This window comes from Mizuhopecten yessoensis, unplaced genomic scaffold, assembly GCF_002113885.1.
Source record: "Mizuhopecten yessoensis strain PY_sf001 unplaced genomic scaffold, ASM211388v2 scaffold9847, whole genome shotgun sequence".
In the NCBI taxonomy this organism is placed as follows: Eukaryota; Metazoa; Mollusca; class Bivalvia; order Pectinida; family Pectinidae; genus Mizuhopecten; species Mizuhopecten yessoensis.
The window spans coordinates 2,991,389-3,015,347 of NW_018408252.1; the positions used below are offsets into that span (position 1 = coordinate 2,991,389).

At 37.7% G+C, this 23,959-nt stretch overlaps 2 protein-coding genes across 2 annotated transcripts; both read right to left on the reverse strand.

The window, feature by feature from the left end:
* Positions 1–457: 457 nt before the first annotated feature.
* Positions 458–5,708, reverse strand: LOC110458850 (sushi, nidogen and EGF-like domain-containing protein 1). Its single transcript, XM_021510806.1, has 4 exons — positions 5,280–5,708; positions 3,729–4,016; positions 3,153–3,263; positions 458–2,248 (listed from the first exon to the last, which is right to left on the reverse strand). The coding sequence occupies exons 1-4, from the start codon at positions 5,481–5,483 to the stop codon at positions 2,066–2,068; spliced, it is 786 nt and encodes a 261-aa protein (XP_021366481.1). The 5' UTR covers positions 5,484–5,708; the 3' UTR covers positions 458–2,065.
* A 3,087-nt stretch (positions 5,709–8,795) lies between these two features.
* On the reverse strand, positions 8,796–15,683 carry LOC110458891. Its single transcript, XM_021510855.1, has 3 exons — positions 15,562–15,683; positions 11,677–11,887; positions 8,796–10,854 (listed from the first exon to the last, which is right to left on the reverse strand). The coding sequence occupies exons 2-3, from the start codon at positions 11,857–11,859 to the stop codon at positions 10,456–10,458; spliced, it is 582 nt and encodes a 193-aa protein (XP_021366530.1). The 5' UTR covers positions 11,860–11,887; positions 15,562–15,683; the 3' UTR covers positions 8,796–10,455.
* Between the last annotated feature and the right edge of the window lie 8,276 nt (positions 15,684–23,959).

The window sequence follows — 23,959 nt, forward strand, 5'->3', positions numbered from 1 at the left end:
AACTAACCAGTCATGCAGCAGGTACAAAAATGAGAATATCCTGATTGAATAAACTTGATTTATTTATATAAGAAGAATTCTTTAAAAGTTTCCTTGTCATGATATTTTAGTGATGATTTGTGTAAAACCGCCGTTGATGAAATTTCTTGGACCATTGGTTAATCATCTTAAATTCTCGTTAAACTTTTCCCAGCGTGAAAAGACCTCGGGAAACAGGGTTGTGTACTTTTGTAACTGGATATCATAAACTTGTGATTACCTTCTTCCTCTGTATGTGCCGTCTGTCAAAACCAGCTGCTTGATTGTTGCCAGTAGGGAAAAACTTCAGTTCAATTAAAATAAGAAACCTATAGATCTACTAGAAAAAACTGCGTGGAAATACATGTATCATGTCATATATTGAAATGAACAATAATGTTTAAAAATAAAAATAAAAAACAAAAACTGCGATAAGTTCTGAAATCATAGCTTACTTTACTGACACGAAATATTGGTTTTCCATTATATTTCAGACATTGTGTTTCGCTATTTTATCATTTGTACCACTTAGGAAACCTGCAATCAAATAAAGCAGTTAAAATGCATTTTAATTTTGATAATATATTTACCAATTATGGTAAAATATTTAAACATGTAAAATCATAATCCATAACATTTTATTGTAATACAGTGGGTACAAGATAACTGTTAATAGACTGAAAATAAAAAGGCAGTTATTATTCATTCTAATTTTGATAATATATTTATTAATTATGATAAATAATTAAACATTTAAAATCATAACACATTATATTTTATTGCAATACAATACAGTACAAGATAACTGAAGATAGACAGAAAATCAAATAAAGAAGTTATTATGCATTCTAATTTTGATAATTTATAGACAAACTATCATATAATATTCAAACATGTAAAATCATAACACATTACAATATTGTAATAAAAATTGTATAAGATGACTGTTGATCGACTGAACAATATGTATGATTAGAACACAATATCATCAAAATTAACAAACTACATCAACATATAGATAACAATTTATCGACTTTGGAATACATTATCATATACTTATAATAAATCATCAGCAAGATGTAAAACACGGATGCACTGGAAACGGACACGACAACGGCACATATACAGTCATTATTCGCTTAAAAAGTACAACAGGTGATTTAAAATTAGCTGTAATTTTATACTTAAATTGAGAAATAAAACACATTTCACTTTAATCATTCCTATTGAATATCTTCAGGAATATTTATGTTAACATTGTTGTAATGCATAAAAAATGTTGATGAAATGCAACGCTAGCTAATGTAAAAAAGATATAATGGTAAGACAGTCTGACTTTAAATGCTAGAACATGTATGTATTAATTAAACATTGAAGCATTTTCGAATTTTATCAAGGCTTGACACGAGTAAATGAGACTGACAAAAATGAAACTACAAATCTGGATCGGGCATGTAAACATTGATTATAATTAATTAACCACTTACCTTTTAGCTGTTCGTTTGATGTGATACAATACCTAATCATCACTGTATGGTTATACATGTATACAATGATATGATGTGAATATTCTTTACCAATTTATGCCCTTATATAAAATTGTAGTTAGGAATTGAAGTTAATAAGTATTGATGGTTAGACTTTGGCATACATGGAACGATATACATCAAAAACATGTACAGGTGACACTATTTTCATTTTCAATATTCAATTTGTTTGTATTGATAATAATAAAATGTATGGCATACAATTATGGACTTCAAGTTGGGACTGACATCAAGTGTTGTCTACCCGAATCAGGTTATATCATCGTCCCGTCAGTGGTTCACAATGCTTTTGTCACACTAACATGAAGTCAATAATTGTTTATTAAATACCGAATAAACGCATGTTGTATATTTGTTTAATAGTACAAATACATAGTATATAATTCATATTGTTCTAAACATAATTAAAATTATCACTGAATACGTCCTTATCTTTTAAAAGCTACGATGACGATGCAGAAATAACCATTGCATAATATATTAAGGTTTATCTAAATGATTCACCCTGTATATTTAGTATATTTACCGGTCGAGCCAGCCGGTTGTATTGTGTACCCGTCGACGCGGAAGATAAATTTGCCAGGTACGCCAGTGTTTGATTTTTGTTCAAGATTGATGACGTCAGTGTAGTCAGAGCTGTTCACAGTGTAGCTATTGACACCGTCCCCAGCATTAAACCCAACCTAATGAGAAAAAAGAAACCTTACATCAATGTTGGCATAGACATATTATTTCTGAATGGCAATAAAAAGATATACCTCGATGTCTGCTTATCTGTTCATAGTGTAAATTAAATTCCATGAATGATAATTAGAATAACTTGAAAGATAGATCATTTATTGAAAAGAACAAAAGAATTACGGAATAATAACGTGACTGTAGTTCTTAATCATACAATAAGGTTTAAAACTCAAACAAAATTTGCATCATCACGTGCAGGGTAGTATAGCCCTAAAACATTAGCAGACTACAGATATGTATAAAGTTGCGATACCATCAGTACAATAATTCCTACAGTCTGCCAGTATGAGCCTACAGTTTTGAGGAAAAAAAACATTTTGCTAATGAAATTTAAAAATAGAAAATTAATATTAATATGCTTTAAGTACAAAGTATATTTCCATTCAAATCAACACAAGACATCAATAACAGGTTTGAAATATTTAAAGGAAATCCTGAAACAACTAGCCAGTGATATAAACCAACAGAACGTTAGACCATGTCAAAAGCATTACTCTGGGATTAGTCATTTGCATACCACTCACCACACTCCCTCCTGTTTTGGTTATAATGCTGCTATGAAACATTTGCTATATTTCCTTCCTACATGGGTTTTACATAACATTATTTATTGTCATATTGTTGTGCATACAACAGTTTTGGTGGCGTGATGAGCATACCTGGCCTATTCTATTTTCTGGAAAAGAAGGTGACAAACTATAAATTGCATTACTCTGGGATAAGACACACCAAAAAGCACTCCTGTTTAAGAACACAATCTTGCTATGAAACATTTCCTTTGTTTCCTTAATACATAAATACATATGTTGTACAAATAATGGTTTATTGCCACAACAGTGTGCTTACTATAGCTTTGGTGGCGTTATCGGCATACCCGGCCCATTCTATTTTCTGGTAGTGAAACATAGCAAAAGATATCACTCCATCAGTTACTAGAACCACCTGGAACGTATTTCTCTATAAAAATAAAAATATGTTAATGTCATAAATACAACACATGATACATCTAAATAAACTCATTTTCAGATATGCATTAGATTAACTTTTGAATAATTCGATTCTTTATGCAAACGGTTTAAATGTTATTATAATGGCGTTGTTTGCAACAATATTGAAATCATATAGAAATTACGTAAGAATAATATCACGAGCTATCCGGGGTCAGAAATAGTGTCATAAAATTATATTTAACCGTTCATTTCATGTGCGTGACGTCACGATGGAACAACAACGATGTGACGTCACGATGGAACAACAATGATGTGACATCACGATGGAACAACAATGATGTGACGTCACGAAATCATCCTGATGAATCAATGACCGTTAACTTTTTGTACATACAGTATTAGTATTGCTATCCATACGGTAAATACAACGTGGTTGAATTGTTTTTCTTTATTTTAACCATATTCACTCTACCTTCGTGGCATCACTTCCAACTGCCTGCCAGTATGGGACGTCTAGCCAAGTTGCTGTAAACAGTTTGGTTGGTTGGAATGTTATTTGGTTGTCATATAATGTTACGATGTCGGTTTTCGCGCGATTAAGTAGAGCAGAATCGTTCGTAAGCTTGTACCAAACCTGTCCAGTTGTACGAGTGTCAGCATCCATCCAAAACAGTGATACCAATGGAATAGATATCGGAAACTCTAGTGGAATATACACAGAGTAGGAACCAGTGAAAGAAAGATGTCCGTTGTTATTGACCTGTAACAAAAAACCATCCAATGACTTTCTTCATATCAAAAACACATGTTAATGAAACGCTTAGTTCAATGTCTCGGACATGAAAACCCATTTCTCTTCCGTATATTTTGGGGCGTTATTCAGCGATATGAAAGGCAAAGGTCTATTATAAACTGTGATTCCATTTACCTACATCACTTGTGTGATGACATTTATATATATAACCCTTCCTTTTCAATCTTGACGATATTTTAACTAACTTTTCATATTTCACCTCACTGAAACATACTGCCGATGACACCCAGCAGGACACCCCACCCGATCACAGAGTCTTCTAGTGAACTCACAAAGAAAACGAAAAATAATGATGAAAACATTGTGCCGATGAAGTAGACAATTTTCCACCACACGTAACACTCGTCAAATGTAGTAAAACATGTAATACACAGAAAGCAAATATTTCATCATTGCAAACAGTTAAAAAACATAGCTAGGTTTTATTGTACTGAGAGAGAAAAAAAGATTCGCAAACAGCAGGTGTGCCGAGAGACAACACGGAATTCAAAAGTACAAAAGCTGTAGGAACCTGCTCATGAAACCAATTCCATTAAGAGATTACTTGAACATACATCAAGAGACATCTGCGTTTAGAGGCATTTCGAGATTCTCTTGATACAGTCTTACCTGTACTTGGTATTAAATGTCTTCTTAATAGAAGAGTTAAGAATTTGTACAAAAATATCGTCTAGTTGCTGAATTATGAATGCGCTTATCACTCAGCAAGCTGAATTTGAAATTTAATATTTGTTTTACGAGAGCATTCGACAACAATTTTTTTGCTTGTTTGTAAAACAAATTTGACTTCAGTCAAAACATTTGTATTAAAAAAATACATTTTTAATGACAAAAAAAGAAATATGTCATTGTTCCTTATTCACATCCATGAAATATAAAATGATAGTTTTAGTTTTATAATCGTTGGGAAATATAGTTTTTACTCATACCCAGAGCGTAATATTGACAGTACAATACTTTGAAACCTACCTTGACGACCACCTGGCAATATACTGCTTCAATTAAGATTACCCTAATAAAGGAAGTGTATTGACAGATTTGAGTACATTTGTGTGAAGTCTTTTCAAAAAGATGGCTAATCCGGGTGAATAATACCAAAAGCTAACGTCTTGAGGAACTATATGTGCTAAATGCAATTGAGTTTTCCTACAAATATGGCATCACTGTCGAATATCAACAGAACTACATTTTCCTTATTCATGTACTTACGTAAATTGTGTTATATACGTTGTCGTAGAAAGGAAAGGTGAAGCTGATAACAGGAGAACTTCCATCAAGTGTGCGAGACATGAGTTGATCATCAGGTCCTGTAATTCCATCGTGTGGATATGGGTACATGTTCCCCAACGAGAGGCCAGTCACTGCAGACATACATTGCAATGTCAATATAAGTATAACGATGGAATAAGCCATAATCCCGGTGTGTCTGCCTTGTTCCTCACATAGATTTATTGAACACACACAGAAAAATAAAAATCTGTGTAGACAAGCATATATAATCCGTTTAAGCAGTATAAACACTTCTGTTCACATACGTAGCTACTTTTCAACAGACAACAGGGCTGTTCGGATCACCTGTCGCTAATAGGTGGTTTGTGATAGAAATCAACTGACAACTCATGTCGCATGATCACGCGATATAATTATGACAAACTGCGTAAAAGGCTCTGATTGGCTGAACTTGTAAATCAGGTTTATCCAAAAGGAAGTAAAAATGTTCCCGTTTGATATATGTAATGGGCACCTGCATTTCTGAAGATTTCAAGGACGATATCAATTAATGCGGTAATATAGTTGTTGTTACTTTTTTATTATGTAAGAGGTCCTTCAGATTTTAAAGCTAACCGCATCATGCTCTCACTTGCAATATTTGCCTTTCATTAAATATAATACTGAACATATCACTAATCCATAACCGTGTTTAGTAAATCCTGATTTTACAGACACATACCCTGAAGGACATCCTGTAACATTAAGCATACCTAAAATTACATAAAGACGACACCGTCTATGTCTTTATTTTACCCGAATTCACCAACCAGTTTTATCTAGCAAATGAGTCGGTCCCTTATTCGAGTCTTACTATGATAGTTGTACATGTAGTAAACAATCCTGATGCATGTGTACATAAGTATACTGCAAAATTTCAGGATCATTGTGTAGTAATAAACAATTTTAATATATTCATTTCTTTCTTGAAATAGTTATTATCTAATATAACTGGTGATAAGATTTACACAACCATGTTCAGCCAACTTTGTACATTAAACATGCATATACAGCGATCCACTCGTTTATCTCACAATGGGCAAATAATTACTGCTTCTTTTTAAGTGTCCTGGTGTCAGTTTGTAAATCATCAAGGGTGTTCGTTGATAATTCAAGATACCGATTTGTGTTTTTAAAAAAAGTCACGAAATCCTTTCACAAAAATACCTTACAATCAAATTGCAGCCGTTTTTAAAAAGTCATCCCTCAAAAAATGCCAATTCGCGTAAAAATCCTTTTTAGTATGAAAGTTAAAACGGCATGTATTATGTGGTTTCCGATAACAAATACCTTACATATTGTTATTGTGTTATGTTATGGCGCGATTACTGATCGACACACTATATAAAAGATACGGGTTGTTTATTTCAGTAGCTTTGTGTTCATTTTGTTTGGTGTTAGTTTACAAGTTTTAACTAAATTACTGTGTGCTAATTCGGTCAACAACATAGTTTTATGAATCTTATGACGCCGCCCATTACTACATATAGGGCTGAAATTGTACAAAACTCATTGTATTGCAAAAAAAATCTTTCAATGTAGTTAAAAGTTTATTATCTTGGTTCGTGTATGGTTTGAAATCTACCCCCAGATCACGTAACGACTTAACCGACTAGTGATGGGGTCATGCGAGTGTCATTGTAAATAATCACCACACCGATATGTGTCGAAACGAGTTCATCTTATCCTCATCTTCGATCACATAAATCTTATATCTGCACAACATGCTTACCATAGGTGTTTAGGGAGATTATTCGCAAAGCAAAGGAATACGTATTGGGATAGTAATTCATTTTTGTATAAACGGTGGGTGTCCCAATTTGGTCTGGAGCATCCCTAATCCAATATGACTAAATTTTATATGAACGGTGGGTTTGCCCTCCCCCCCCCCCCCCCCCCCCCCCCCCNAGATGGGCCGAATAGGTGAAATAGAGGGCCACCATCTTGGATTTTGACATTTGAAGTTTGTTCTCGCCATATCTCCAGATCATATTCCTTGTGCGTGCCTCAGTAACTTATTTATGTTCCAAAGTTTTTGTTTTCTTACTCATCAAATATACGTATGTGCAGTTATCAAATATGGATTCATGCGTCCCCCCTTGATGCGTCAATGGACAATAATAAAGGAAAATGCCGTGTGTCAACTGGCTAATATTATTCAAGGAAGTGTTTTTCTTCGTGTTAACCGTATTTTGTGGAAAATAATGGCATGTTAACCCGGGCATATGATCGTTATGATGCTATTCGTTGTGACCTAATTTTTCAATAGTCCTCCGCTTGCTAGATCACAAATAAATTTCAGACATTTGCAGGTCCACCAATTTTTTTACCAGGAACTGTTAAATTTTAAAACACCAACCGGTTGAAACGGATACGCGAAAGAGGCCCTGGTATTGGTCACAAGAATCGTACGATAGCGTTACCGTAAAATTACCCGACTTTGAATTCGGGTGTTGCCCCTATTATTCTTCAAAGGCTTGGTAACAGCTTAGCGATTGATCAATTACTTTAACCAGAAACCAATCAAAGAGCCTTCGTGTACCTTCGATTTTGTCTTGACATATTCCAATGATGGAGAGAACTTAAGTAAGCTTGGCTCCTTGAATTTTCTTCACTTTCTCACTTTAGAATGAACAAATTATCCAACCCTTTATCGCAGTACCTATACCACTTTGCTGAATTCCTCGAGTCGCCCTCAGAAACACAAACTGTCATGATATAGTCGGATAAAAAAGATAAATATACGGAAAAAAGGCGAGGACAGTTATTTTGGCGATGTTTATCAGTTTTAAACAGATAAGTACTTTCCAATTCAGTTTAATTGTAATATTCAGTATTGCTTAAACAAATTGGCGAACAAGCGAACAGAGATAATCAGCCGAATATTTATTTCATTACTTCTCAGCATCAAGAATAAAATCTATACATTACAGCTATACGATCAGCTGTAGGTTATTCTTCTTGTTTAATATAATCAGTGTTCGGGTTTGCAATGTTCGTTTGACCTCGCAATGCTGTATCTGATGTACATGTAACTAGTTTCATATATCATTTCATTTCAACTCTCCGTGGCGATTGCATCATACAACTGTGTGATACACATGCAATCGTTTGTTTACAGTCACTACGCATTAGAAGGTTGTGTACGATTCCTACAGACTTCTGTGAAACCTTATAGTCGTTTTAATTGTCCCACTGCAGACAACGTTGTTTAAAATCACTACGCGTCAAAAGGTCGTGTGCAATTCCTGCAGACCTCGGTGAAACTTTATCAACATTCAAGCGATTCTGACAAGATGCGGGATTTAGTGACGTCATATTGTTATTGCATGAACCATTGGAAATAATAATGTTGAATTCGATGACGTTTATGCATTGTAGCATACTTTGATAGAGGTATTAAAACCGATGTGTGCTATTACTTCCAATGCTGAAATGCAAGCAAGAAATAACAACTACCATTGTAAAGCACTTTATTGCGTCCCGGCCTTGGTACAGAGTTCATCGCCTCCCCCACATGTTCGAACATTCAACTTAAAAGCTAAAAATGATATACATTGTCAAATAAGGCGTTCGAGAATAAAAAGGAATTAGGGAATTTCCAAATATGTACAGATTTGTCGTCGATGTTATGTCTCAAAGAACAGGGAGTAAATGCAAATCCCAATTCTGCAGCGGGGTCCCACATTAGTTAGCTCTCACAACACTTGGTTGTGTAAAGCATGTATATTACTGCATCGGCGAATATATTTACAAGTATATTTACATTTAAATATCCAGAGTATTGAAAGCATAAGCTGATTTAAGGAAATGAACCTTTGTTTTAATTCAATTGTTTAATTAAGTCAACCAGATGTAATGGGAATTGGACATAGATAGTTTTGACTGTTCCAGAGTATTCTAGTTCACTCCAACCAGGACAATGGTTTAAAGAATATTGTCCTGTCAGAAATAACTATTGCCCGCGCAGAGAAATATTTAAGGATGTTGACTTCTGCGTCATTGTTATCGTCATAGATCCATTGTTTTCAAGAGTTATTTGCAAAGGACAAAGCAGACCACATGCAGATACAAGTGTATCGTTGTATTCTGATCGACGTTGCAGATTATTCACTCATTACGTTGTGAAGATTACATAAATATAGATTCCAAAAAGGACGGACTGGATTCCGATATCTTCTTCAAATGATCAGAATTTTCAACACATGCATTACTTGAATTTTCAAGGATACGACCACAATTATTTGACATGAAATTGACAAACATCAGGTTAAATGATGAAATTATACAAACAATTGCCGAAACAAGCAAACTATTGTTACCTTTTTAGTTTTACATGTATTTATGTTTTCCAGGACTTGGCGATAGTTTTATGATATATATCATGTAAAATTAAAGCATAATTAGTATTGAGTAATTGCTAAAGACACACTTATACATACCAAAAAGACATAATAGGATATTACTGGGACCAATTCTCCTAATATGTGACTTTTGTATTGCAGTTTGACGCAGAAGCACTTTCCATAAAGAAAAAGATACAAAACAGTCAGAAAAGAATAAAATAATTCAAAAAGAAAGAATAGGAGAGATGGCTTGTCAATTTCATGTTTGCATTCATTTGACTTTTAGTACAAAATGGCGCACGCTCTCCTTTGGCAGTGTCCTGGCTAACGATGTTCCGAGACAGCGATGTTACATCGTATGGCCGTGTCCGGTCCGGCCGGGTTCCATTGTATGAAAGTATTCAGTCTGGCGAGGTTACACTCTATGATAATAGCCTCTGGAGTGATGATGTTCAATATATAATAGTGACCAAGATGGACAAGGCTTCAAAGTTAGACAGTGTCCGGATTAACATGTTTACAGAGTATGACAATGTGCCGTATTTTCGAAGTTGAACTGTACGAAAGTATCCACACTAGAGCGGTTGCACATAGTGACAGTGTTCGGACTAGCGTTGTCAATCGGGAAACGTCGGCTTTTCCCCTAAACGATAAAACTTCGTTTACGGAAAGTGATGACAATTTCCGATTGGTTACGTAGTGTGTAAACTAGCGAGGTAACATTGCATCAAAGTGACCAGATGTACGAAGCTATAGCAGTCATTATAATGTCACTCTATGACTATTCCCGAATTAGAATGCGCATGTATATCAGTACTTGGATCTTTTTTAAAGTTGGGAACCAAAGATGATAAAAACACACACAATAACAATACGACAAAAACTAATTTGATGGTGAAGTCATTGATCTTCCTTATGATCTCCATGTCTTGTTTTTCATGTCTTTCCATGAGAGCAATAATAGTGATGAGTCCTCCTGCAGCGGCTTGAAAGACCAATGCCAGAACTGTGATTACCAAAATGAGGTTGTAAAAAGGGGGCGGGGTAACGGTTGCTTGTAACATGCGCAGACTGGTCGTGGTATGCACGAGAAGCACAAGGATGAGTAATCCCTGTAAAATCGTCTTCTTTCTCATATTATCTGCCTCTACCTCCTGTCGCTGGGATTCCTGTAAATAAACAATGACAAACACTGTAATAATACCACATTCCTCGCAAAACATAACCGATCTGCAGTATGTTACAGTTCAAAGATATAAGGATCGTCGTCCACCCCACCACCAACCTCTTACCCCTTATTGTAGACTGCCATACATACATTTTCCTCCCTTAAGTTTCGTTTTGGATGTGACTGCTGTTAGGACTAGACGATCCAATTACATATATTCTCATAAATTCGTCTTTTTGACCCGAACAGACGAAAGAAAAAACAGGAATGGATAATTACGTTTTCAATTTCATGTTTTGGAGGATATAAGACGAAACTTTGAGAACTATCGATAATTAAAGGGGCTAATTGCGCGGGGTGGGGGTGGGGTTGCCTTTAGTTTGTACTTTGAAACAAAAGACGCTAAGGATGTAAGCAAAATATTTGATATCTCTTTGTGTCGTCATTTTGCCCCCAAAAGTACGACACAACTAGTAGTTATAGCATATCGCCTTGTCGAGGCGAAAACAACGTAAATGCACAATCAGACATCCTTGCAAGGACAATCGCCTCGGTCGATCATTCAGTGGTACATGAGAAGTTACTCTTACCTGAAGCCACAAAGGTACAAAAGTTATCTGTTACGCTCACTGTAACAGCTGGGATAATCTATTCCCCTTTTAAATAGTTTTTCTTCTCCAAAAAACGTATATACATGCTTAATTATCTTTGCCAATATACCATTTACCCTTTGTCGGCTATGTGACCTGGTATAACAATTGTCTGATAACCCACTAAGTCTATATCGTACATGCGAATTGTTTATGAGTGAATTTGGTATTACCACTTGTGTTGACTTGTCTACCATCATAGTCGATGTCCAATGTCGGTCAAGCGAGAAGTCACTTCCAGAGTTATCGACGGTCACGTGACGTCCCAATGCGCGCTTCCTGTGACTGCTGCCATGACGACGTGACAACGCGGCATTTGCCGCCATGTTCAAGGTTGCCTCTTCCTGTGAATCCATTTCACACTATTTATCAAGCGCAGTCAATCTGACCAAAATACGAATAAAACATCAATTAATAGCAATCCTATAATTTGTGATATATAGTAGAACCTGACAGTTCAGACATACTGTACGTGGAGGTTTAAAATCGGTCGAATTTCACAGGGTGTCGGATTTTTAGTGTCAATTAATGGTTTCCGTTTTCAAAATTTCTAAGAAACCAGTGTAGTCTGCCTTTACTGGAGTGTTATTTTACAATAGGTTACTAAGTCGTTTGTTTCGTCGTTTTAACCGTTGGCAGATATATCGTCATTATAGAGAGCAAAGGCTCTCGTCTGGTTAAGCATGCGTAAAATGTCAACTTGCGTAAGTTCACGTTATGTATGTGTGTCATTTATGTTCATAGTCTGTTTGCTGTGTTTTCGTTTCAACGTGTTTTTCCCTCTCAGTCACCTTCAATTTCAAGTTTTTATTCAGCGATCCATAAACATCATCAAATAAAAACACCAGTTCTTACATTCCGTCCACAACAACAAAGTCGCATTCAGAGGTTTCATTTTAAGACTAAAACCAACCAAATAGATAACCGCGTGCCTTCGATTTTGTCAAGACATATTCCAGGAGTGCAGAGACGTAAGGGAACGTAATGCTTTCATTTTGAGGCTGGCGTTACTCCTCCGAAACGAAAGTAGGCAGCACAATTTAAAGTCTCTGATAAAAAAATATATATAGAGAATGTCGATACATGCAATAGCATACCGGTGTTTACATCTCTCTTTTTAAACTGCATATCGTTCAATTTTAATTGATCATAGGGGTTTGTAAAGGTATCCACGATAGTATATAACGTGGCGCTTTATTGCGAATGTAGGTCCGTAGTGGGGAAGGGGGACCCGGAGTTAAAGGACGCTTACTGTAAATGTTGAAATTTCGCGTTAGCAATAATTCTGAAATCTTCATTTATTTATATATCCTATTTAACTATAATCTATATAACTTATTAATAAATATTCGCGTGTGGACACTTTCGCGCCCCAATATACACAAAGCGAAACACGCGAACATTTGCACACCGCAAAAAAATCCACTTTTATATTATCTTATACCACAAAGTTCCATACAATTCAAATGACGGAAGTCTCAAACAAACATTTGATCATCACTTATGTTTAAATCAACAAATCTTCCTTTTGATGGGTGGTTTCAGAGTGATAACCAGCTAGTGCCGATTTTAGTTGAAAGCCCTTTAATGTTGACAGACCACACGGCAGCAGGAAGTACATTTGAGTAGCGCGAAGCGCTCCCACAACTTCCTTCTTGAAGCACAGCCGCGGAGAGCACTACAGACTCGTCTTACTGAATGTATTTAACGTCACAGGAATCAGACGCATCGAAATAAGATACACGCACATACAGTTTAATCCATAATGTTCTACTGGCATTAGACGTATCTCCTACCGATATATCTTTTATTGTTTATATTTTGATTTCGTAGCCCGCCCGGCTGAAATTTAGTGCAAAATATCAAAACGATATGTGCATATATTTATGTATCACTACTAAAGAGTTGAATTATAAGTCATACCAGTAATCGGCAATTCTGCTCACTGAGTATTAAATATGTTTAAATATTTATCAGTTACGGACTTAATTATGTTGAGGTGAATTATTTGTTTATGTGATTATAACCACATATTCACCTATCTAAAAGTCCTCAAGTTTCTAGATGTTATATTAGATTGTAAATAATGTTTTAATGGTTCTGACGAGATGGAAAGTATGAAAGTTGTACGGTGGATTCGCCATTTGGTAGAAAGTAATGTGACCTCACAATTGAAATGACGTCATAAAAGAGAAGAAAAAATTCTAAAAATTGTTAGACCGAGTAAATATCACAACCACCAACCTCCATGTGATTATGTACAGTGTATATAAATCAGTACATCTAACAACAATGTATACGCATTAGGCTTTCAATGCAGTCAATTATGCAATATAAGTGTGTCTGGTTCCGGTGTATTGACAACGTTCTTAGTAAGTCCATGTCAACATATCCGGTTTTCGTGCATTTGTATATGTATTGATATTTACGATATACCTGTATCCGGTCCTGCTGTAAACTATCCCCAGCCATGCCCAATGCAAGTTTCAATAAATATATAAATACTGGTCTTACAACGGGCATTATAGACCTCCACTAATTTATTTGTCCTCGACATAATTGTGAATACATATGTAATACCAGCAATGCATCCTGCGTTCTTAAGAGATGTATATGTATTGTTACGATAAACCCCGTACAGTACACATATGTGCATGTGCAATAATGTCATTCTAAACCTATGGGAAAGCATAGTTATCTTAACAACATTACACATAAATTACTGTTTTTCTATGCAATTCAATCCATTTCATTTTTATATATTCTTCTGAGAAAATGTATTAATATATACACGAATTCGAATATTCTCAGCGGTAGTCTTCAAATGCAACGTGTCAATCGGTGTATGCGTAAAGTAAAACTTTCGTGAAACGAGAACGGGACGAGAACTAACATGCTACTATGACGACCCGGACCAGATGTATGGCTGTCTGTGTATATAAATGATGTAAACAACATGTTCTGTCGCGGCGTTGGCAGAAGTTATATCTACAACTTAAAGTGGGGTGCAGATATAGGTCTATTGTTGCAACATTGCTATTTTTGTAAGATGTTGGTTTTTTTCAAATGAGAAGAATTAAGACATTATTTGCATCGGAACATTAGAAATATTGAAGTTCGTTCATCTTTATTTTTCATAGACAGGAAGCTATAGATGTACCATGGTTCTTTGATCATGACTCAATTACCGAGTAAAATATTATTTTTAATAAATGTATTTAGATGTACTGGCCGGTGTCGGACCTCACCTCATTTTGATTTAAAATAAAAAACGTAAAAGGGAGATAAATTAAGGGGAATGGACGAAACGGCAAAGCTTGAAATGTCTAATTAATCATAATGAATATGCTAACTAATGTTTGATTACGTAAAAAATAAGTTAGTGACATTCAAGGTACAGTATAATATAATGAGTATACCAAACGACAGCATCAAAGTGAACGCACGTGTCGCGGTGATTGATGAACTCAATTACGTACCCTGGTGTATAATTTACTTAGGCCGTATTATGTTTACACTTACCGCGTCCCAGACCGCATGTATACAAGTGTACATTGACGTGTATATTGTATGTTGGGCAATACACGTGCATTGCATGGACGTGATATAACGCTCTGCAGACATACCGGGGAAAAAACACATATTTATAATCCGTTTCAATAACTCTAGTTTTAAGCCTATGACCTTACGTATACATTCCCATCCATGCTAGCCTATGTGTAGCACTCCCTTACACCCAGGCCTTCTACATTCGATTATATTTCTCCACATGCCGGGCCCCACCTTAATTTATCCTATATCCCCCGACTCCATCCTCACCCCCAGTTATGTTCCCTGACCTCCCCATCTATGATTCTGGACCTCATAAACACTCCTCCAACTACAGCTCTGATTTCTAGACATGTCTGTCTACCAGCCTCGATCCATTTGCCCTCTATCCTCTATCACTGTCCCAGACCCTCCCCAATAATTGACATCCAGCCACCACGCATGTGCACGCATGTCCCTTTAACCTAATCCCTAACTCCTCCCGTCGTCCCCATGCAGTAAAATCTTACCTTGGTACTATCCTCCATCTCTCTTACTCTCTTTCAGACGCTAAGCTAACGTGTCCACAAACGCGGCAGGCAAGCCACTGTGCATATTCTCTACTTCCTCCACCGAAGTACAAACTTCCTGTTACTTTATATATACTATGTCACTTCAGACTTTATATGTTTGTGTATTATATTTTTAATCAGTGTCCACAGACGGCGTTGATTACGTCCTGTATTGAAGTATACTTCAAACACGTTACTTTTCCATGACTTTTAATTTTCGCGATTAGTCTTTATCATGTAGGTATAGGGCGAATATTGAATGACGACACAGAAACATCAGTTGAAGATTTGTATTGCTCTCATGCATTTCCTGCTGTGTAAACCTACCCAAGTCAGCTGTGAGTTATTAGAACTATACGGCGTGGTGATTGTGACGTCGTTACAAGAGTGACGTCATCAGCATTGCTGGCCGATGTTCATTGATAGCTGTTCATTTTAGTGATAAGCAGGACGTTATCACCTCATAACCTGGTTTGCTTGTTTGTTTGTGTTTTACGTCCTATTAACAGCTATGGTCAGTTAAGGACGTGCCAGGTTTTGATGGTGGAGGAAAACCCTCCGACCTACGGCCAGTACCTGGCGACTGCCTCACGTAGGTCTCGAACCCGCGACCCAGTGGGTGGATCATAACCTGGTCAGAATTGAAAACTGTGCATGCTCTCTAAATAAACTGCATTTTAGAAAAAAAATCAAGGTTTTATGATTCTGAAAAGGATTGAAGATAAAGCGATTACCTCAGGATACACTATATGTGTTGTGCTTATTTGTGTTCAAATCCTGTTTAGAAGTATAGTACATATGTTAACAGAAGGTAGTTTGATACTTTTTTTTAGTTCTTTTTGATAATCAATAATCATTCAAAATTTTGCATGTGTTCTTAAGATTAGAGAGAACAAAAAACTCACCTATGGAACAGCAACAGTCAGTATCGGCCACCTATCTCCAAACATTAGGATAATGACGTCACTATTGTAGTGATAATTTTAGGTTATTGAGTTTGGTAGATTTATAAAACGGTAATGTAGACCGACCTAAATCGACTTTACATGGAAGACTGTGCCCATCAAACCTGTTTACCCATGGACTGATCATGATGGACAGCGAAACACTTGTTTTAGCGGACCATTTTCTAATCAGGCGCTAGTGCAATATGATCTGTTGCCTGGTTATCGTGGGCGATTAACCTTGCTCGTTGACACAAAATTAAACAACAGCAAAATGAAGGTAGATGGAAGAGGTGGAAATAGCATCGGGCAGCAGGTAGCAATTGACATCATTAATTGCTTTTGCAGCCGACCAGTATCTAGCTGGCATAATCGACCCAGTTGGCGTACCTCTTGAGGACTTTGTGGGTAAGCGCCTAAATATCTATTCAAACGGAACCAGTGGTTGTACCCACTCGGGACTGAACACTGATAATCTCATCCATTTGGTCACTACAAATGATCTGTCCGCCTCACACACTTTCTTGCATGGCCACACTGCACTAACAGAAATATCAGGCATTAACAATATTGTGCATTCTCGTTACGATACTTCCACACGGTTTCCGACATCATCAGTATCGTACGAGAATCTACATGTCATCAAGCCAACAACAGCTGATCACTGTAAGTCAGTTATTCCTATGAATTTAGTGTCCTTAAACTGTCGCTCGGTGAATAATAAGTCATTGTCCATCGAAGATTTTGTAACATCTCAGGACATTGACATTCTTACATTGACAGAAATTTGGTTAGGTTCAGATATCGATGACCAGGTACTAGCTGAGCTAATACCAACAGGTTATGGATTCCTCCACAATGCTAGACTCGGCAAACGTGGTGGTGGGGTAGCTTTTCTGTTTAAGAAAGGCCTAAGTGTGACATCTCTTTTCCGGCCATGATGATGCATACACACACTTTGAGCACATGACTTGTTCTGTTCTTGCCGATGATAAACAATTTAGATTGTGTATCATTTACAGGCCTCCTCCGTCTAAACAGAATGCTTTCCGAAATACAGTGTTTGTTATGAGTGGTCTACCTTTTTAGACCACCAAGTTGTTGTACCCCAAGATATTATTATCACGGATGATCTAAACTTCCACTTAGACGATCTATCTAATGTTGATGCTCGCAAGCTCTCTGGGCTACTTGATTCCAGGGTTCTGATTCAGCATGTGACAGAAGCTACGTACACAGACCCATGGCCACTCACTTGATGTGGTCATAACGAGGGAAGATAACTCGGTCAGTGATGAAGCAATTTCAGTGATTGATCCATGTCTAAGTGATGTAAAGGGGGACCAATCTGGTGATAATCTTTCTGTCCGCGCAACACTGAATTGTGGTTAGCCAGATAGTGCAAGGAAAGAAGTGAGCTTCCGGAAATTCCGCGAATTTTCAATACCAGATTTCAACAATGACATTCCGTCTTCTTCCGCCCTTCAATCTACTTAAGGCGGGGTTGATGATCTTATTGAAGCATACTGGTATAGAAGCCCTTATATAGAAACACGCACCTCTACAGACTAAGGTGCTAACTGTGAGACCGAATGCTCCGTGGCATAATGAAAATTTCCGCGTAGAAAAACAGAACCGTAGAAAAGCAGACAGACACTGGCGCAAGACCAAACTAACCGTTCACCAACAGATTTATAGGGGAAAATGTCGGCTAGTTGGTTCACTTCTCATTCAGTCAAAGAATGAATGCGGTAAGGATCATAGACAGCTTTTTAGACTTACCAACATCTAATAGGTCAGAAAGGTGAAATTATCCTACCAAGCTGTAATTCTTAAAAAAGACTTGTCAAACAAACTCAGTGATTACTTTCTGAATAAAATCAGCTCGGTCAGGATAAATATTGCCGAAGTGAACTCTACTGCTGATAATGATATCATTGTCATGACTGCTGACATTAAATTTGATGGGGAACCATTGACAAAGCGCTCACCAACAACCCAGGACTAGTTGCGCAATATCATCATGACCTCGCAATCAAAGTCCTGTGAGCTTGATCAACAACCTACAAACCTATTAAAGCAATGTCTTGAAGCATTGCTTCATTTGATTACCCCAATCATGAGCAAATAATCGAAAATAATAGTCAAAGGTGCCATTGTGTTTCAAGAAAGTACATGTTAGACCATTGTTGAAGAAGCCTGGAATGGACAAAGAGGAGTTGAAGAACTACCGCCCAGTTTCAAATCTGTCTTTTCTGTCTAAGATCTTGGAGAAGGTTGTGTCCCGGCGTTTAGAGGTTCATCTCCATGCAAACAGTTTTCATGACAACCTGCAATCGGCCTACCGTATGGGACACTCAAATAAGACGGCCCTCCTACGAGTACATAATGGCATAGCTTCTGCATTAGATAACAAGTGCAGAGCGGTACTTGCCATGCTGTACTTGTCAGCTACATTTGACGTCATCGACGATGGCATACTTTATAAACGCATTGGCTCTCTTATGAAAGCGGGGATGACAACACATCCTACCATTCCTTATCATGTAAACAACTCAGTCCCATCAAACATTCTAAGGGATTCATAAATGATATGATTATAGATGATCAGGAACAATACAGGGAGGAAGTCTAAATCTAGGAATCCACGCATGATGAAAATATCGACGATAGTCTTACTGAACTGAAGAGAATACAAACACAGGTATCAACACAGTCAACGCCTATTATTACAAATAAAGAGAGAAGCAGAGACAACATATAGAACGCCACAGATAAAAAACAATATACAACTAACAGCCAATCGTCTTCTGAAAATAAACTGACAGAATTGACTCCGCCAACAGAAAATTGTATCCCTACCAATACAACGTCTAACTTAAATCCTGGTGAAGAGCAGACTAATATAAAAAAAAACATCCAGACACCGACGACAAAAACATACTGCAGACTCACAAGAACTCCATAAACAACTGGACCTTGCAAATAGCGTCATATCAAGATTAGAACTACAGGTAAACGATCTTCAGCAGTCAAATCGCCTACTCAAACTTGGTCCAGCTGCACCAAACTTTTCAACAGCACAACCACAGCTCAATGGACCCCAGCTACAGCAGCAATGTGGTCTGAGAGAGACATCAGCCAAAGCACACCACCACATAATTGAGATGGAACAGCTAAAGCAACGTCTGTGTGACATGGAGATAGAACAGCTGAAAACTAGAATCAATGCACTGGAGCTCAACACTGCCAGACAAATTCCTACAGAAAGCCACAGGGGCATGGCTTGTGAAATGGAATACCATAACCATGGAAGTGGACAAAACCTGGCGTCGGTTTTTATGGGATACCCTCCACTTAACTACATTTTGCCCGGACCACAGTGTCATATGCCTACGTACTGGATACCTCCTCTGCACATACCACCACCAAAGATTCCGACTGTGGGCCACCACACAAACCAGGGTAATGCAAACCTTATCACCAATACCAACAGCCATTCTACGCAGAACAAAGATACAATGTCCCAGGGCCTTGTAAAAAAAGTCCAGAATAAAAAGTTTGGAACCCGGGAATCAATAGTGCTGACAACACTGAACACCAAGAACATCAAAGCAAACCAGGTTTATGTCTCGGAGCTATTGGCAAAACCTGATCTATAATGCCTTCAGGAACATTGACTCTTCATATTCCAGCTAGAAGCTCTTAATGATCTCACGGACAAGCACAAATCTCACAGTAAAGGTATAGATATTGCAGATCCAATCTCGTCATACCAGGTTCCAAGAGGATATTGAGGTACTGCTGTAATTTATAATATAGATCTGGAGGTAAAAATCACAAAAAAATCCTGATGGTGGCAATAGAATAGCTGTACTGGAACTACATACGTCACCGCCAATTTGTATCTTATCGATCTACATGCCATGCAGGGGGAAATCTTCAATTACAGAATATGAAGACACCCTAGAGGAAATTCAGGAAATTCTAAAGAAATTCGATCCAACATATGCAGTATTCCTATGCGGGGATTTTAATGCATCACTAAAGTACAGACAAGGCAATGACAGAGACAAGCTTCTTATAGACTTCTGCAAACCGAATAATCTCCATAATACCCAGACTGGGGAACCAACCTTCTTCCATGTAAACCTAAGAGACTCCGGAGAGATAGATTATATCCTATGTGATAACACTGCTGTGGGATTAGTGGACACTATTCGCCCATTGGGAAAAACGGACATAAATGTATCAAACCACATCCCAGTAACCACGTCAATCTCCATCCCAGTCAAGACAGGAAAACCACAATCTGTCAAAATTGCGCCTACACCAAAATGGGCAAAGTGCAATCAAACTGAGTACCTTAACTACGTTACAGAAAACATACGCCACTTACCGAGCACATTCGAAAATGAACTTCAGGTAGAACTAGCTATAAACCACCTAAATAGTACACTACAAAAAGCAACTGCAGAGAGTATACCAAACCACAAGCAACATGTGACCATAAAAGGAGGAAAAGGCGTCTCATTAATATAGAAGTCTCTAAGACAATAAAAGAGAAGAAACACTGTTACTGGCTGTGGAAGCAATGCAAGAAACCTAGGTCAGCTACCAATAAATCACACCTGAATATGATTAGCAGCAGGAAGAAGTTACGCAGGGTGCAACGAAAACATGAATATCAGCGGCATATCCAAGAACTCAACATAATCATGGAGTCAAAGGGTGATAGCGGCACATTTCATAAACTCGTAAATCAACAAAGGAAAACAAGCAACTCTGGTACAAATGTTCTAAGGATAGAGGGTAAGGCGTTAACAACAACGGATGAAATAATGGATGGATGGGTGCAACACTTCTCCACTCTAGCAACTCCATCTACCAACCCAAGATATGACACTGATCTTAAGGAAATGGCTGGTAATGATATCCTACTCATTGAGGAACTGGTTAAGGAGTCAATCATCAAACCACCTACTAAAGAGGAAATACAGTCTGCAATCAGAAGGTTAAATAACAACAAGGCTGCTGACAGCACTGGACTCACGGCAGAACATGTAAAGCTTGGTTGGGATCTGGTAGTAAAAAGCATTAAAGGAATCATCACAGGGATATTTGAACACAAAAAATACCTCAATCGTTAAAGGAGGGACTCTTCACTGCAGTCTACAAAAAGGGGGACACTCAGCTTCCATCCAACTACAGAGGGATTACAGTTACTACGATCCTACTGAAGATCATAGAGCACATTCTACTCGGACGTCACAACCCAATATTGGAACAAACACAATCACGGCTTCAAGTGGGATTTACAAAGAACCTTTCATCAATCAAGTCAGCCCTCGTTGTATCTGAATGCATAGACGAATCAGTCGGTAGCAATAAACCCTTATACTTTGTAACCCTAGATGCCCGGAAAGCATTCGACGTTGTGGACCATGACATCCTCCTACGACAACTATACATCGATGGAATACAAGGGCCAGAATGGGACATTGTAAAGGACATCTACCATGAGGCAACATCCAAGGTAAAATGGAAAGGGGAGGTCTCAGACAGCTTCTCGGTCTTACAAGGTGACCGCCAAGGGGGAGTACTCTCAACATCGCACTACAAACGCTACAACAACTCACTGCTATTAGTACTGGCAAAACTACAAGGAGCTACTATAGGATCTATACCGATACCTCACACGACCTGTGCTGATGATACTGCGCTACTAACGCATAATGAAGGAACCATGCAAAATATGCTACAACTAGTAGAAACCTTTACCAAGCGTTCCAGGTATAATATTAATCCAACTAAAAGCAAAGTATTACTGTTCAATGTGAGACGGGAACCAGAGCTGAGGATACATGATGAACTAATCGATATGGTAGAAGAAAATGAACATCTAGGAATATATAGAAACATCAAGAACAAACCTAACATGCAACACAAGATCCAGCTCGGAAGGAGAACAGCATACTCATTGATGGGGGCATGGTTTCATGGAAAAGGTAGAGTCACACAGGAAATAAAGGCAGCATATTGGAACACATAAGTAACCCCAAGAATCCTCTACGGGCTGGAAATCCACCAACTCACAAAAAAAAGACTTGGACTCACTGGACGTATTCGAACGCAAATTCTGCGGCAAATCCAGCACCTCCCTGACAGAACACCGAGGCTCTCCTAGGAATACCACCTGTTGAGATGACAATACATACAAATATCTTCAGCCTCTTCCACAATATTATCACACGAGAGGACGGCATTGAGAGAGAGGTAGCCATAAGACAACTGGCCACACAGGATATAAACTCCAAAAGTTTTTTTCTCAAACGTGAGAAGGATCTTGGACATATACAACCTTCCTAGTGCCTTTGACCTACTGGAAGATCCTCCATCTAAGATCCAATGGAAAAAGCTGATAAACAATGCCCTATATAGTAACGTAGAAAGGAAATGGCGTGAAGACATCGACAATAAACCATCCCTCAGGTTCATTAATTCCGGGGCTCTAAAAGTAGGAACAGTACATCATACCTACAAGAAGCTGTCATGCAGTGTACACGACGTGCAGAGAGCGGAGATCAAAGCAAAGCTACTGACAGGAACATATACTCTGCAGAGCAATAGAGCCAAATTTAACCAGTATGAGGTAGACCGAACATGCAAACTATGCGATGCAGCACCAGAAACCCGACACCATTTCCTGTCCGAATGTCTCTCACTGGAAGACAGTAGAGTATGGGTAAAAACTAGACTCCGAACCATCAAACCATTAGACGATAATCTACATGCCTGGCAGGACCCGGAGATGCTGACGCATCTTATAATCGACTGTACTCATCCCAAGATTACTGAAATGATAAACCTCACAGAGGTTATCTACAGGCGACCCTTATCTGCTTAGAACTCTAAATCAGATCAATCGAACTGCTGCTAGAAATAAACATTGAACTGTTGCTAGAAATAGTCAAACCATATAGAACTGTGGCCAAGTGTGGTAATCTGAACTGTGAAACCAACCGCCGGAGACTGCACTCATACTGTACAGTGTAAATATATGTGTACATTAACTTTAACGCATGCGTGGTGAAGGATTTTACCAATTTTAATCTGTATTCTTACTACACTACCAGATAGTGGTGCCTCGACAAGTCATCGGGGGAATCTCAAGATACAAGACAAGACATGCCTTATATCCCACTTCCATAAGTATGAACAATGTATATGATAGAAATCATCCGCATGGACCACGATTTCCGTGCCATTTTCAACATTAGGCAATGGATCCAAATTAAAAAGTTTGCAGTGGAATTTAAAAATTATAAGAATTTGAATTTCCCGCGAAGAAATATACGAAACTACACATATACGGTTGTGATAGCTTTACGTCTTTCATTCAAGATGGCGAC